This window comes from Alosa alosa, chromosome 2 (assembly GCF_017589495.1).
Source record: "Alosa alosa isolate M-15738 ecotype Scorff River chromosome 2, AALO_Geno_1.1, whole genome shotgun sequence".
Taxonomy (NCBI): Eukaryota; Metazoa; Chordata; class Actinopteri; order Clupeiformes; family Clupeidae; genus Alosa; species Alosa alosa.
Genome location: NC_063190.1, coordinates 4,668,788 through 4,683,823, shown reverse-complemented (window position 1 = coordinate 4,683,823; position 15,036 = coordinate 4,668,788). Strand labels below are relative to the sequence as shown.

Sequence of the window (15,036 nt, the reverse complement as noted above, 5' to 3'; positions counted from 1 at the left end):
TTGTGCTACAAAGTTTCCATCATGCTCACCCTCTTGGCTGATAGCGATGATGTGGTTTGTCATGACATGATGGACTTCCGCATAGGTGTTTCTCTGTGAATGGAATGGAAGTGACTGCATAGCTGGCTTTCTCAAGTTTAATGTGAGCTTTTTAGAGATTCGCAGAGGTGGGAATAACCAACTATCAATTAGCTGGTAGTTTTTGTAGATATTTTTGTCACCAATGAGTGTTTTTGAACCACTGAAAAAAACTTGCTAGCAGAAAGTGACTAGCCTATCTAGTCACTCGCTATTAGTTGATCAGTTGAATCTAGGTTGCTAGATTGCTGCCAATATTCACCACGGGTGTCTTTTTGGAATGGAGAATGGATTTTTGTCTTTGTGAATTAGTTCAATGTCTGGTTTCTTTGGCAGCGCTTGTTTTACTGTTGGTAAGTGTTTCTACTCTTGATTAGTAGGCTACCTCCCCTCAGCCAGATTAAACATTTGTCTTACCTTTAACCACAAAATTTTGTCTCTTGGAAACATATTGTACTAAATCATGAAGTAAACTTTAAGTTGGTTTATATGGGTTAAACAATGTGTGAGTAGACTATTTCAAGGAATAGAAATGAATCATTGGGAAGTATCAGAACTCTCCAACAGTGCATGTCAGAGGTCATCCTCAGTGTAAACAATGAACTGTCTTGCTTCATTTGAACTACAGGTTGTAGTTATAGCGCACGTCAGTGCCTCTGGAATGGTTGATTTAGGTCGTCATGAGAAGGAGAAATATTTCCTCACTGCCCAGGGGAAGGAGGAGAGCTTCCCCAGCCTGTTTGACCCTCATTCACTGGAGCTGTCAATCGTAGTACCCTCTTACAATGAGGAACAAAGATGTAAGTAAGTTACCTTACTCGGTGTAAGTTACCTTAGGTGTGACAAAACCTTGTTCATCATATTATGGTTCATCATTATGGATCATTCATATATTCATTCATGGCACTGTTTGTGCAACCTGTTTGGTTGGTTTCAATATAAGCCTCTGTAAGCCCTTTGTAGTGCTGGTAGCAACTGTTGTTTTAGCATAAAACTCAACTGTAAAATGATGAAAATTCTCAGAGACAGTTCTCATGAATCAAAATACTATATTTTTTATCTCTTCTGTAAGGAATATATCTGCAGCATATTTTTTTATTGGTTATAATCAGTGCCGGACATTACTTGAGTACATTTACTCAATTACTGTACTTAAGTCGCTTTTTATGTATCTGTACTTTACTTGAGTATTTCAATTTTGTTAAACTTTTTACTTTTACTCCGGTAAATTTCTAGGCCAAATATCTTACTTTTTACTCGACTACATTTTGTGACCGCTGAAGTTCCTTTTGGAAAAAAGACTGTCCAAATACATGTGTACTTACAACATGTGTTGTATTTTCTATTAAGTGAGCTAGGCTTTAAATAATGGTGTTGCCTAACCTATGTTATTGTTATATCCACAATTTACTGTACCTTGTTGACCCCTTGATCATAACTAGCCTCATGACGCCATCGAGCAAATGCTGATAGACAATAATAGACAATGATAGTGTCAGATTGTCTATCATTGTCTATCTATCTATCAAACACAAAAGGGAACGTCTTGATTTGGTCCGAAAGTGTAAAGCATTCAACAAAGCAAAAAGTGGTTACTTGGAAGTATCTAAGATAAGATATCACATTAGTTTGTTTTTACATACAACAATTATTAGTTGAATTTGTCCTTGAATGAAGGAGAAAGGCTCTGCCTATGTCTGTGCCGAATAATTTCAACAAAAGTAAATGCAACTGTTAGTTATACATTTCAGGACTTTTACTTTCGATACTTAAGTACATTTGAAGGCAAGTACTTTTGTACTTTCACTCAAGTGGAAATGTAAAAGGAGGACTTCTACTTTTACTAGAGTAACATTTGACCATGTGTATCTCTACTTTCACTCAAGTACAGGATTTGTGTACTTCGTCCACCACTGGTTATAATTCTTATACCTTCTTGTATAAGATGTTTTCTCATCTTCACATATATAGCCAACCACATGTAGGTTATTTTAATGTTATCTTTTTCACTTGTATATTTGCCCGTGCTCCTTTTTGTAGTGCCTGTGATGATGGAGGAGACTATGGAGTACTTGGAGAAAAGACAGGTGTGTATACTGGCTCTTTTAAAGGTGCAGTCAGGGATTACGCAGGAAGTGGTGTTTGTTTATGTTTATATTGAAATTTATTAGCAGACACTTTTGTGCAGAAAAATGTACATTATATTTTAATCAAGGACCAAATGAAACGCAGCAGAGAGGTAGCTCACCCCCTACCTTGAGTATTCCCAGAGAAATTAAATGCAGGGTTTCGTTTTTGTTTGGGGGACAGGCTGCCCCCACTTTTAGCCTGGGCTGCCTACAGAGACCGGTTTCTTTTACAGTGTACTCACAGAATGGGCAGCTTTAGTGGTCATGAGGAGATGATTGCTGAATGTGACAAAAAATGTTATGGCTTTAAATTGCGTAAAATCCCTGACTGCACCTTGACAGCAGTGCACCAGAGGATAACTTGTATAGTCTGTCTAATCATAATTAGGCTATGAACAACCAAGACCTTGCTGTTTATATGTAAGCAGATCTTGTGTGAATTTGAAAAGAATCTGCCCTTGGGGGAACTTGGGGAGAAACATGTTATGCATCTTCCCAACTTTAGGGGGCAGTAATGCACAGAAAACAAGTGGCATGTAGTTCATTTTCATTTTCCATGTGTCTTTGCAGAAGCAGAAGCCTACCTTTTCTTATGAAGTCATTATTGTTGATGATGGCAGCAAAGACAAGACATCCAAGGTACAAGATTGCATTCTGTTATTCAGTATTGATGGGAAATGTTGAAAAACAGTGTTCACAGATAGTAGATTCAGAAGTCAATTGCCTTTTATGTGGGTAGTATCCATGTTTTAGTTAAATATATGGGTCATTCCCTGTCAAATCAGACAGAATCCAGAAAACACGGTTGCTGGACCGTCTCAGACTTTGCTCAAAGTTTGTCTACCTAATATTTACGTCCCAAAACTAAGACCTGTACAATATTTTTGTTAATTCATTTTTGTATAATTTTGACACTCCCTTATAAATCCCTTATCTTGGAGGCCATGTTTGGGCACATATATCTTAAAAAGTATTATTCCTAGCCTGTCCAGACTTAGTAGGATGGAAGACAAACAGGTTCTCAGTATGACTGGACCATTAAACGTGTGTACATCGTCCATTAGTTTTATATAAGGCCCTAGATTTGGAACAAAGTGCAAAACTGGTGGTATTGAGAGTCTTGTAAACTATTTTTTTGTACCAACATGGCATCAATCAGTATTTTGTTAGCAAACACAATACTTTATTCATGTTGAGGCAATATGTGAGGCCTTCACAACAAATACACATTAATATATTAAATATAAAATGAGATGTGGTTGCATTTTGGTAAATTTCATAGGACTAAGATGGTATGTGGTATAGCTAGTAGGATCATGAAAGTCAATGTGGGAATAGCTCAAGTTATAGTCATTTTGTGTATAAAGTGCCAATGATGTACCATGTTTAAGTCATAGATAAAAACACTTACCGGTACTTGGTACGGTGCAGCAACAGTCTTATCTGATTTGACACAGAATATCCCATATCTTAATTATCAAAGGATGCACACTTTACGAGGCACTTCAAATCTCAGTAAGTATGCAAGTAAAATCAATGGTGTTGTCATTCATTATTGCTAGAGTGTATGTAAAAATGGCATTGCCTTTAATGGGAACTGTCTATTAACCATGACTAAGAGAAATTTAATTTATTCATTTATTCAAATTCATGACTCTCATTGTTTAATTCAAATACTCATTATTTTTAAGGTTGCCTTAGGTTACACAGAGAAGTATGGCGCAGACAAAGTGAGAGTCTTAACTCTGGTGAAGAACCGTGGCAAGGGTGGAGCAGTCAGAATGGTAATGTAGCTCTTTACTTTCTATATGTTTACTTCTGTAGAATATTATAGCACACTACCTTATGATTGTTGTTATAATGATGGTATTCTTACACATCAAACATCTTGACAGTCACATACACCCTCCTTTGCTGTGTAAGAATGGACCATTCTAGAAGGTCAGAGACATAAATACAGACATGGCTCATGTCATACTTGTCACAACAGTTGACTTATTGTATTAAAACAAATGTCATTGAGCTTACCAGGAGTGAGGAAACCCAAAGGTTCTTGCTGTGAAGTAACTCCGAGCCGTGTTTACGATGTTCTGTCTCCTAGGGAACTCTCAGCTCCCGTGGCAAACTTATCCTCATGGCCGACGCCGATGGGGCCACCAAATTTGAAGACCTTGAGAAGGTGGAGGCAGGCTTAAAGGACCTCAGTCCCAAGCCTGTATGTGTGCTAAACCCATTAAGTAACCATTTAAAGACTATATGCTGAGAAGAATTTTAAAGAATTTACAGAAAGACTACACTTTAGAGGATTTAAGCCTCGGATATAATGTGAGATATGGTTCCTCCAGTTATTTCCGTGTGCTATCCTGCCACTGTGACCGTGCTCTTCCTTGTTTTAACATGCTGATGTTTATTGCAGGATAATATGGCCATAGCCTGTGGATCCAGAGCCCACTTAGAGGAGAAGTCGGTTGCTCAGGTAAACACCACTTAACATTTCTCCAGCCCTGCTCATTTGCTTCCTCCCGCTGCATTGTTTGTAGCCTTTTATCTGTAATACGGTCTGCTTTGTTCTGCCCTGTTGCAGCGGTCCATGTTCCGCACATTCCTGATGTATGGGTTCCACTTCCTGGTCTGGTTCTTCTGTGTGAGGGGGATCAGGGACACACAGTGTGGTTTCAAGCTCTTCACACGAGAGGCAGCCTTGAAAACGTTCTGCAGTCTGCACGTAGAACGCTGGTATGCCATCTCTGTTCATCAGCATTTGCACATAACTCCTATACAAACTGATGTTATGAATAGTTAACATCATTATACATTTAAATGTTTAGTTGCAAGAAAATAAAAACTATGGAAAGCAACAATTTGCCAATTTTTGAGTTATGTTTGAAGGAGCAGCTAGTTTAGGTATCATCTTCAAACTCATTTTGATGGTATATGTGGCCATGCGAGGAACACCTGAATACACCCATCATGCATGCCATCTCCAACAATAATGCCAAAAGCTGACAGTCAACATGTTAGCAAGCTTTTACCAGTGTTACAGTTTTTCTCAGTCGCTTTGGTGCATTTCTGGAATCATAATGCAGATTTGCACAACAGTTAGTACAATACTCAATTAGGCCTAGTGCAAACTGCACCGCATAGTGGATAACCTGCAAAAGCTTTAGTTTATGCCTCAAAAGCAAATGTATACCAAAAAAACGCAATCAAAATGACTATTCATGATGTCATTGTTTATGTCTAGATAGTCAAACTGTTTTGTTTTGTTGTCAATATCACAGTTTACTCTTTAAGTATTTTCTAATGGGCAATGTGCAAGGCAGCACTATTTTCTATTTCAAAACTACAAAGTTATGTGTGGAGGGGGTTCATATCATGACAATGGATATGTTTCAAAATTGTTTCTGTTGACAATACATTGTAACAGTATAAAGTAAACAAAGGCTTTTACAGCAGTGTGCAAATTAAAAATGACCAATATACAGTAAAACACCTCTGGGTCAGAACTGTGCACTTACATCTTTCTATACATCCTGACGTTCCTGTCTGTCAGGTGACATATATTTATATATGCTAGACAGACTGTGACACAAGCGATGAAATAAGGCCAATTTGTTTTCTGGTGTAGGACTATTCAGCAGGGAACCAGTAGTGCATTTTGAACAACATGACATTAGCCATTGAAAATGTAAAAAAACAGCAGACATTTGTACAAAATCAGTTGCATGGATATATAAAAGAATGGCTATTTTTTCAAAATGAGGAGAAACTGCTACAGTGATGTGCACAAGTGATAAGATGATATGTAGTTTGAACAATCAGTTTTGAGAATTACCATTCGATATGAAAAATGTGCCAAAGCAACTGAGAAAAACTGTAAATAGGCTGTTGGTGGTGGTATGGTGGTGTAGTTTATCTCATTTAAGTATTTCCTACTGAAAGGCTTTGGAGATTAGAGATTTCTCTCCATGTTATTTAGTTATGTGTGGACTTAGATTATTTTCTGTGATTCCTTTTAAAGGGCTTTTGATGTTGAACTTTTGTACATTGCCCAGTGCTTCAAAATACCAATAGCAGAGGTGGCTGTTAATTGGACAGAGATTGAAGGTGAGTTTGAAACGGGTTAACTTTTTTAACTGTATGCTGCTTCTATTTTGTCTGTAACTTTGCAAATTATTTTGGTCTGTTTAGGCACATTTTGAGAAAATATGGTTATGGTAAAGCAGATTATTAGAAAATAGAGAGTTAAAAAGAACTGAAGTTAAATTATCCTAAAAAGTATTGCTGTGTAAATGTCAGTCCAAAGGGGGTATTCCAAGTATGTGATTCATAAGAAATGGCTCTACAGTTTTGTTATCACTTGTGGTTGTTTGTTGTCACTTATTCTGATTAAATTACACAAGTTTGTCACGAAACCACACACTTGCAATACCCCTGGTAATCACCTGCAGTGGGGTTTTTTTTTTGTGTGTTTTATGTTCTATGGTCAATTTCTTGTCAGGATCAAAATTGGTACCCTTCTGGAGTTGGCTGCAGATGGGCAGAGACCTCATCTTCATCAGACTGCGTTATATCACTGGTGCCTGGAGGCTTGAGTCTCCTAGAAAGACCCAGTAGAGCCCCTGCCCTTAATTCATGCTAATTCACAAGCAGATGTTTGTGAGTTGCACCAAGGTATCATGTTTGGTGACATAGCCACAAATTACATGCACTGTATTTTCAGTCAGTGAACAGTTACTTTTTATGTGTCAAACACTGACACTGTAGAGCTTGTTATGAGATCATAATTTTTGTATGTTTTTCCTTACTGTCTTTTTTGAAGGGTTAGAAATGTAGAATGTTTTGATTGGTGAAAGACCAAATGCAATCCGCCAAATAATAAACAATAAAAGCTGAAATGTGGAAAATGTTGGTCTTTCAATGTCTTCACCTTAAAGGTGCAGTCAGCGATCATATGTAATTTCAAGCCCATAACATTTTTTGTCACATTCAGTAAACAACATCTCACAATCCGCTAGCTGCCCATCCCGTGAGTACACTGTCAAAAAAAAAAGGTCTCTGCAGGCAGCTCAGGCTCAGAAAACTGAAATAAACAACAATGAAAAACTTTATGGAGTTTCGCTGGGTATTCTGAGGGCAGCGGTGAGCTACCTCTCTGTTTTGATTTGTTTGGTCCTTGATTTAAGTACAGTGTATGTTGTTTTGGACAAAAGTGTCTGCTAAGAAATTGAAATATATAAACATAAACCAACGTGGTCCTGCACAATGGCTGACTGCACCGACAACAATTGTATCCTTGCAATCCTTGTGATATATATATATATATAATTTATTTACTTTTTTATTTACTTTTTTTTAATGGCCATGTTAGTGACTGTGAAATATGTGATGCAACTTTTGGAATGCTAAGGGAAGTTCATCTCTTGAAGTACTGTTACAGTTCTTGAATCCAAATTAAATCTCCCTGTTAACTTCTATTAGACCAGTTTGAGGTCTGGCAAAGATTAAGGGCCTGTTAATGTAGATCACTTTGTGGACTGCTGCGTACCGTGGGGAGTACATCCTGTTTGCCCCGTCCTCCTCCTCTCCAGTCAGTCTGTCTGAGGAAGCTATCCCTCCACACCCCCTCCCTCTCTGTCTCTGGCCGGTTTGAAATTGCAGTTTGTGCACTTGTTTGTGTAACGTTAGACTGTTGGCATTCTATTCATCTGGAGGTTATTTTTGAAATGATGAAACCTAAAACTACACAGGTATATATAAAAAAAAATATATAGAGCCTACCTTCGTTTACAAAGGTGGGTTAGTAGCCTATTATACCGCCACCGTGGAATATTTTTTTTAGCCTACTTCCACCTTTGTGCGAACGAATCAACTAATAACTCTAATCCAACAATGAGATGACACGTCACATCACAAATGTTTGCCCACATTATTGTATTGTTAGGTCCCCTCGGTGTAGCTGTAAACTGTGAAAATGTCAAACTCCTAGACTTTCTGTCGCCATTCAGGCTTGCGTCATTAACTGGACCACTCTGCGCACATACAATCAAACTGTATCCCTCCGCAATGAACGGGACTAGAAATTAAGCGATCGATGATTTCTGGCTCGTCGCCAAAGCCAGTGACCGGGTCAAATTGAGTGTGGTTAAATGGGGAAAAGACCGTGAACTCCTTGCTGGTTGTCTAGCGCTGACATTACACCGAAGAAAGTTGCAGGTTTAGATAACTATCTATTATACACCTGATTTCCCCTTTTATCTTACCGCTGTTGAGAATAACCACGTCTTTAACATGGACTGTAAAAAATAGGTCTTTAACTGGCACCAATGTGTAGATCCGTCTAGCGTAAATCGTTGTTTCCTCCCAGGCACCTGTAATAGGCAAACAAGTTTGTTGGTGGTGGTTGCATTAATGCGTTGTTGGGAATAGCCTAGTTTTTATAGTGTGCACACGTTTTTATTATAGACAGCTCAGCTCAAACAATTCAACTGAGCAGGTGCATTTTTTTACATTTAGAACTCGTGGCAGAAGGCGAATAATACCTTTATTACAAGACTAACGCTGCCTCTTTGTAAAGAAGTAGCTGAACCTGGCTATTTGTGTGTGGATATACTGAACAAGAATTGACGCACGCCTAACTATCACACCGCGTCTGCCATTCTGGGAACGTTCCAGCGCAGCGGATGAATTCCGCACAAAGGCGGAGAGGCTCCCGTCTGGCTGACGCCGGTTTATGCGACTGGAGCGTCTCCGTCTCCCTGCAAACATACGCGGTACACCTCTGGGCAGACATAGGGATTCTGAAAGTGAAGACTGTCAAGTTGGAGAAACGTGAGGTAAGAAATAAACTGACGTTTCCATTTCCTTTATCCATATCATGTTCTTTAGTTGGAGAAAGACGAAAATATATTTTTTATTGTTAAGGTAATTTTAATGATTCTGGCACTGCAATACCCTGAGCTAGTAATATGACATCATTTGTCTCGTTATGTGGGTGTCACGTGACTTATATCTTAACTTATTTTGCTACTTTTATTCCAAAACTTCAAGGACTGGGTTATCTTGTGGAAGCTTAAAGCGCGTGTGACTACAGCCTATATTGTCTGTCAATGAGATGCGCGCAGTCTCAGATAGCGTTGGGAATTATATAGCCTACCTGTATGGAGAAGTTATCTTATAGCATTTTACTTTGACGATGAGCATGAACAGTCTTAAAAACCTTTAGTAAACCTTAACAATGCAAGAGCTTGTTTCCAGGCAGCCTATGATACAGCATTAGGTGATTATGCCTATCTCGGCTCGTAGACTTGGTGACGCCAGTTTCATAAAGACGAAAACAAGAATGGAACAAAAGTATGTCGCACTGAACTTTAACGCCCTCCTCTTACCAACAGAATACATTGAGGCTACTGTCCTGCTGTTGTAGACTATAGCACAGGAACGTTTGGAAATAACGAAGATTTCATGAGTCATGCAACTCACGACTAAATAACTGTCACGTTTTGCTCAGCTGGTTTGGTTTTATTTGTTTGGTTTTTTAAGAGTATTTAAGGCATAGTCTTATGCAGGAGTTTAGATGCCATGAGTCCATGCGGTCATTGCTGGAGCTGCCCGTGTTTGTGGTTATATATATTTTTTAAAGGGAGAAAATAATCTGCCCAACACTGATTTATTTATCAAGTCACTGATGAATGACGGGCAGAATTTGAAGACACTATTTCTTTACTTGTTAAGGAGATGGCATGCAAATAGTTATGTGTTTTAAAAGCTGACAAAATTGGAGACACTCAGAAAAGTAAGAATCTTGGCCTGGTCGTGTATATCTCCTGATGTGAAGAGTTATTTTTATGAAGGTCAAAAAAGAAGGTCAAAATGTCGGATCATGTTTTAATGGTAACTGATAAGTAATTAACTTTATCATCAGTTTTGTGAAAAATATTTTTTTCCTCCAGATATTTCCTGGAAAAAAATTATTCCCTGCTCTCATTCATCTCTCACCTGCTGTTTTGTGGATCCCTGGAACAGGCAACCTCTTTTGCTGCAGAGTTCAAACACTCCTCTGGCCTTCCTGCCATTTTGACTGTGTCCCCTGCGGACAGACTGCACAACCACAAGCATGCACTCCACCACATCCATCACCTCACTTTTCTCCTTCACCAGCCCGGCTGTGAAGCGCCTCCTGGGCTGGAAGCAGGGCGACGAGGAGGAGAAGTGGGCCGAGAAGGCCGTAGACTCCCTGGTCAAGAAACTCAAGAAGAAGAAAGGGGCCATGGAGGAGCTGGAGAGAGCGCTGAGCTGCCCGGGGCAGCCCACGAAATGTGTGACCATTCCACGCTCACTGGACGGAAGGCTTCAGGTGTCACACCGAAAGGGCCTCCCTCACGTCATCTATTGTCGCGTGTGGCGTTGGCCTGACTTGCAGTCTCACCACGAGCTGAAGGCCTTGGACTGCTGCGAGTTCCCCTTCGGCTCCAAGCAGAAGGACATCTGCATCAACCCATACCACTATCGACGTGTTGAAACACCAGGTAATGTCACTACTCCATAGCCACTCTTGGACACCAAAAGATCTTTGAGATGCCTCATGTGTATACTGGAGGAATATGTCTGCCCACTCACTCCTGCCTTGATGTATAGAGAATGTGACCTATGGAATAGATATCCTTATTCTAAAATGTTGATGTTCACGAGTTACATTTGAAAGTAAAGCACAAAATATAGATACAAGAGATGTTGCATCGTAACATGTTGCATATGGAGGACATGTTTGTATGTTGTGTTCTGGTATTACTGGCATGAAGCTCTAAAGGCTAACTCCTTTAGGAAAATATGGCTCTCAAAAGTGCATGACACCAGCCCCCCCCTTTTGTACCCCTGACCAATGCCCTTTTTTGTCTTCTATGCCAGTGTTGCCACCAGTGCTCGTGCCTCGGCACAGCGAGTTCAACCCGCAGCATAGCTTACTGGCCAAGTTCCGCAACGCCTCCATTCACAACGAGCCCCTCATGCCCCAGAACGCCACTTACCCCGAGTCCTTTCCCACAATGCCGTGCAACTCCTTCTCCTCCCCCTCTGGGTCGCTCACACAGTCGCCCAATGCCGCCAGCTACCCGGACTCTCCCAGCAGTGCCACCGACCCTGGGAGCCCCTACCACATCACTGGTAAGCCTCTCCTCCAAGTGTCCAAACTCTACATGTGGCAACAATTTAACATGATTAATATATATATTTACTTAACCTCGTAGCACTGTAGTCTTAATTTGCTTGTCATTATGAACAGATCATTTATAAGAATGACATGTGAAGTTCATGGAGTCAAGTGCATGTGTGTAGCTGTGTCAGAAGCTTGGTGATGCTTATTTGTCATATTTTTGCAGCTGTTGATGCTAAAGTGATGTGACCACAGAGATTGACAGTTACTGTCATGCTGTCTTAAACTGATGATACACAAGCCAACTTTTTGAACAATGTTGCTGGGCAGTGTTCCTGAGTATTGCTGTTCTGGTACATTCCTTTTGATTTGGGCAACCTTTTTTGTCTGGAGAACTTTAGTCATCAGTAGGCAAATTGTCATGATCATCCAAGCAGATCTCATGGAACCAGCTGTGTGGTTTCCTAAAAAACATTTCTCCTCACCTTTCCCAGAAACTTGTTTTGCCTCTCCTTTACATGTCCTTGTATGATGTGTCATTCCTTCACTAGGCCTCTTATTTTAAATATCTCTATACCACCCAAACAGCAGAGACTCCTCCTCCTCCCTACTCCATGATGGAGACTATCACTCCGGAGGATGTGAAGCCGGATGAGAATCCCAACAAGCTCGTCTTCTCCGCCCCACACAGAGGTAGGACTCAGTTCTCCACTCTTTAGTTTTGCTCACAGAGCTGCAGCCGGTGATCCTGGTTCTGTACTTGCGTGATCCCTCACTTCCATGTACATGCTGGCAGACTCTTTGATGAATTGCTGATGTTAAATCTGAGGTTCTCTCTCAATTCCTAACATTTTAAGTGTGTCTGACGGCTGTTTCTACTATTCGGTGAGTGATGCTATGTCTGACTTGTGAACTCTGACCTCGCAGACATGCGGCCAGTGTGCTACGAGGAGCCCGAGTACTGGTGCTCTGTGGCCTACTACGAGCTGAACAACCGCGTGGGCGAGACCTTCCACGCCTCGTCCCGCAGCATCCTGGTGGACGGCTTCACCGACCCGTCCAATAACAAGAACCGCTTCTGCCTCGGCCTGCTCTCCAATGTCAACCGCAACTCCACGATAGAGCACACGCGCCGGCACATAGGCAAAGGTGTGTCTGCCCAAGTTGACCTTGTGAATTTTTTTTGGCTCTGTCTATTTTTGAGGGGAGGGTGGGGGCTACTTCAAAAAGAATAAATAAACTGACACAGATGGAAAATATTCTCGAACTCATTATCTGAGTCCTTGGATTGTAGAATATGCTTTTTTTTACCTCATTATTATTGCAAATAGGGTACAGAGAAAGGAAAGGGGAAGAGGAAAAAAAGAAATAGTTGTCTGTCACGCTTTGTGTGGCGCCAGTCCACACTGGCCTGTCGACGCCACATTTAAGGAGCCCCGTTAGACTGAGAAACTCCAGACTATCCAAATGTTGGCTTTTCTCGCAGTGTTAGATCTTGGCCCCTGTGCCAGGGCTGGGTAAAGATAAAACGTTGCCACGGGAGACGGCAGTGACAGTAAGAATCGCCTGGGGGGGGGGGGCAGGAGGGAAGCCAAGTTTGCATTTCGTCCGCAAGCTTGAGCCCCTTTCTGTGGATCGAAGCCAGGAAGAGTGACATAAGCCAGACGGTCCGCGCTCACGGAGAATGGGTGCCATTAAGGTTTCCGCTTGGCAAGCGATGAAAAAGCAAAGTGAGGTTTGTAAATAATAAATTGATTAAAGACATCTACTAGATTTACCGTCTCATTTCCACTCTGCTACAGAGAGCTCGAGAAGGTCAGATGCATTTTTTTCCTGTTTTGCGGTTGTGGTCATAAATCTGTTCAAGCCACTTTGAAATATTAGGACCAGATTTATTTTTTTCTTTCAAACTTGTAAAACCTCAAAGCTTTACTTCAACATGATGGCATTTCAGCATTCCTGTTGACTAGCTGTGTTATCTGTTTTTTTCCTGATAGTGATTTATTTATTGAAAATGAATGTTTGAAATCTTCTGTAGCTTATATAATTGTTTTGTATGTCACTTAGATTTAAATAAAGTCCTGGCTCCTTAGTTATTCTTGGTTATTTTTAGGCAAGACACGACTTTATCTGTAAAAAGTTGTTTAGCATAATTATAAATGTATGTAGTTCCATTATTTACATTCTGATTGTTCCTTTTGTTTTACCTGTAGGTGTCCATCTTTACTATGTGGGTGGAGAGGTGTATGCGGAATGCCTGAGTGACAGCAGCATCTTTGTGCAGAGTCGGAACTGCAACTACCAGCACGGTTTCCATGCAACAACTGTCTGTAAGATCCCCAGCGGCTGCAGCCTGAAGATCTTCAACAACCAGCTGTTTGCCCAGTTGCTCTCCCAGTCTGTCAACCACGGCTTTGAGGTGGTCTACGAACTGACCAAGATGTGCACCATCCGCATGAGCTTCGTCAAGGTATTGGAGACAAACATCAAACGTTGTGCCCTCAGTGATCTCTGAAAGTGGTCCCTGTTATACTGTTAGAGGTCATCTAATCTGAGAATTGGGCCGTGCATGCAGTTTTTGTTTCTTTGGGAGGAGTTCTGAAAGACATGCCAGTGTGTGTAGCTGTGCTTACTGGGCATGCTGTACTGATTTTTGGCTTGCTGCTGGAAGGCTCAACTGCCAAAACACTAATGGTCCTTACTATCTAATTACAGTGGTCTAAAATGCGATTTGTCAGACCTTCCAGTGTGCATGTGCTGGATATATATCTGTAGATATTCTTCAGCCAGTTATACAGACAGTTATTGTTCCATGAGTCAACTGGATATCTCCTGTTATCTCCTAGGGTTGGGGTGCAGAGTACCACCGCCAGGATGTCACCAGCACCCCTTGCTGGATCGAAATCCACCTTCACGGACCTTTGCAGTGGTTAGACAAGGTCCTGACCCAGATGGGCTCCCCACACAATCCCATCTCCTCCGTGTCATGACAAGCAAAAGTGCAGGGGGGGCTGAGAAGCCATCGGCATTGTGTTGTTTTATAGCAAGCACATTACCCTGTCTTGAGTGGAGCATGTAGTGTGGGTATTTGTGGTGGACACAATCAAGATATTTGAAGTATCATATTTCAGAACTGTATTGCTCTCTGAGACTGAAATACGGTTCCTCTCAAATACGGAAAAATGCACTAAATTTAGGTCTGTGACCACTTCACTGTCAAAGTCAATTCATGTTCATTTCAGTAATGCGAGACAACAAAAGTTAAACTGACTGATATTCCAAAACAGTTGTAGAGTAGCTTTTGAAAAGCTTTCTGTTTTATTTTTAAAGAATTTTTACTTCTGGCTTGAAATTCGCTGTATGTGCAATGCAGTCAATGAACACTCCAAGAGCCTGGAGACGGATGGGATCATTACATAGGTACTAAAACTCCTGGTATTTTGTTAGATGGTGCTTGTGTTGGTTACATTACTGAGCTGCAACCTGTGTAACATTTCATGTATTTGTTTTGTTGGATTGTTTTTAATATATAAAGTTAATTTCTTCAACGGAGTTTCTATCTTTTTGAAGCAAGTGTTTTGATCGTAAAAGTAACGTTTCTTTTTACCTGCTGCATTATATTGAAAAAAAGAGGACTGGCTGACTGCCTCAGCACCCCCCCCCCCCCGTCAAGTCTGA

The 15,036-nt window shown here is 40.8% G+C and overlaps 2 protein-coding genes across 4 annotated transcripts; both read left to right on the top strand.

Annotated features, from left to right (window-relative positions):
- The first annotated feature begins 44 nt into the window (after positions 1–44).
- alg5 (ALG5 dolichyl-phosphate beta-glucosyltransferase) lies at positions 45–7,114 on the top strand. The gene is made up of 10 exons (XM_048268321.1): positions 45–431; positions 707–878; positions 2,119–2,165; positions 2,778–2,846; positions 3,899–3,991; positions 4,309–4,422; positions 4,624–4,683; positions 4,792–4,943; positions 6,229–6,314; positions 6,709–7,114. The coding sequence occupies exons 1-10, from the start codon at positions 366–368 to the stop codon at positions 6,822–6,824; spliced, it is 975 nt and encodes a 324-aa protein (XP_048124278.1). The 5' UTR covers positions 45–365; the 3' UTR covers positions 6,825–7,114.
- Positions 7,115–8,003: 889 nt separating this feature from the next.
- Positions 8,004–14,906, top strand: smad9 (SMAD family member 9). 3 transcript variants are annotated; one of them, XM_048268219.1, is made up of 7 exons: positions 8,004–9,043; positions 10,160–10,735; positions 11,115–11,369; positions 11,950–12,051; positions 12,286–12,507; positions 13,572–13,828; positions 14,205–14,906. In XM_048268219.1, the coding sequence occupies exons 2-7, from the start codon at positions 10,324–10,326 to the stop codon at positions 14,346–14,348; spliced, it is 1,392 nt and encodes a 463-aa protein (XP_048124176.1). In that variant the 5' UTR covers positions 8,004–9,043; positions 10,160–10,323; the 3' UTR covers positions 14,349–14,906. The 3 variants fall into 3 exon arrangements, with proteins under 3 accessions (XP_048124176.1, XP_048124168.1, XP_048124159.1); XM_048268211.1 differs by having other exon boundaries at positions 8,006–9,043; positions 10,233–10,735; positions 11,947–12,051; XM_048268202.1 differs by having other exon boundaries at positions 8,006–9,043; positions 11,947–12,051.
- The last annotated feature ends 130 nt before the right edge of the window (positions 14,907–15,036 follow it).

Coding starts and splice junctions, on each gene's coding strand:
- alg5 (XM_048268321.1), top strand. CDS start 366: ATGGATTTTTGTCTTTGTGAATTAGTTCAATGTCTGGTTTCTTTGGCA. Junction 879..2,118: donor TTACAATGAGGAACAAAGAT/GTAAGTAAGTTA, acceptor TCCTTTTTGTAG/TGCCTGTGATGATGGAGGAG. Junction 2,847..3,898: donor GCAAAGACAAGACATCCAAG/GTACAAGATTGC, acceptor ATTATTTTTAAG/GTTGCCTTAGGTTACACAGA.
- smad9 (XM_048268211.1), top strand. CDS start 10,324: ATGCACTCCACCACATCCATCACCTCACTTTTCTCCTTCACCAGCCCG. Junction 10,736..11,114: donor TCGACGTGTTGAAACACCAG/GTAATGTCACTA, acceptor CTTCTATGCCAG/TGTTGCCACCAGTGCTCGTG. Junction 13,829..14,204: donor TCCGCATGAGCTTCGTCAAG/GTATTGGAGACA, acceptor GTTATCTCCTAG/GGTTGGGGTGCAGAGTACCA.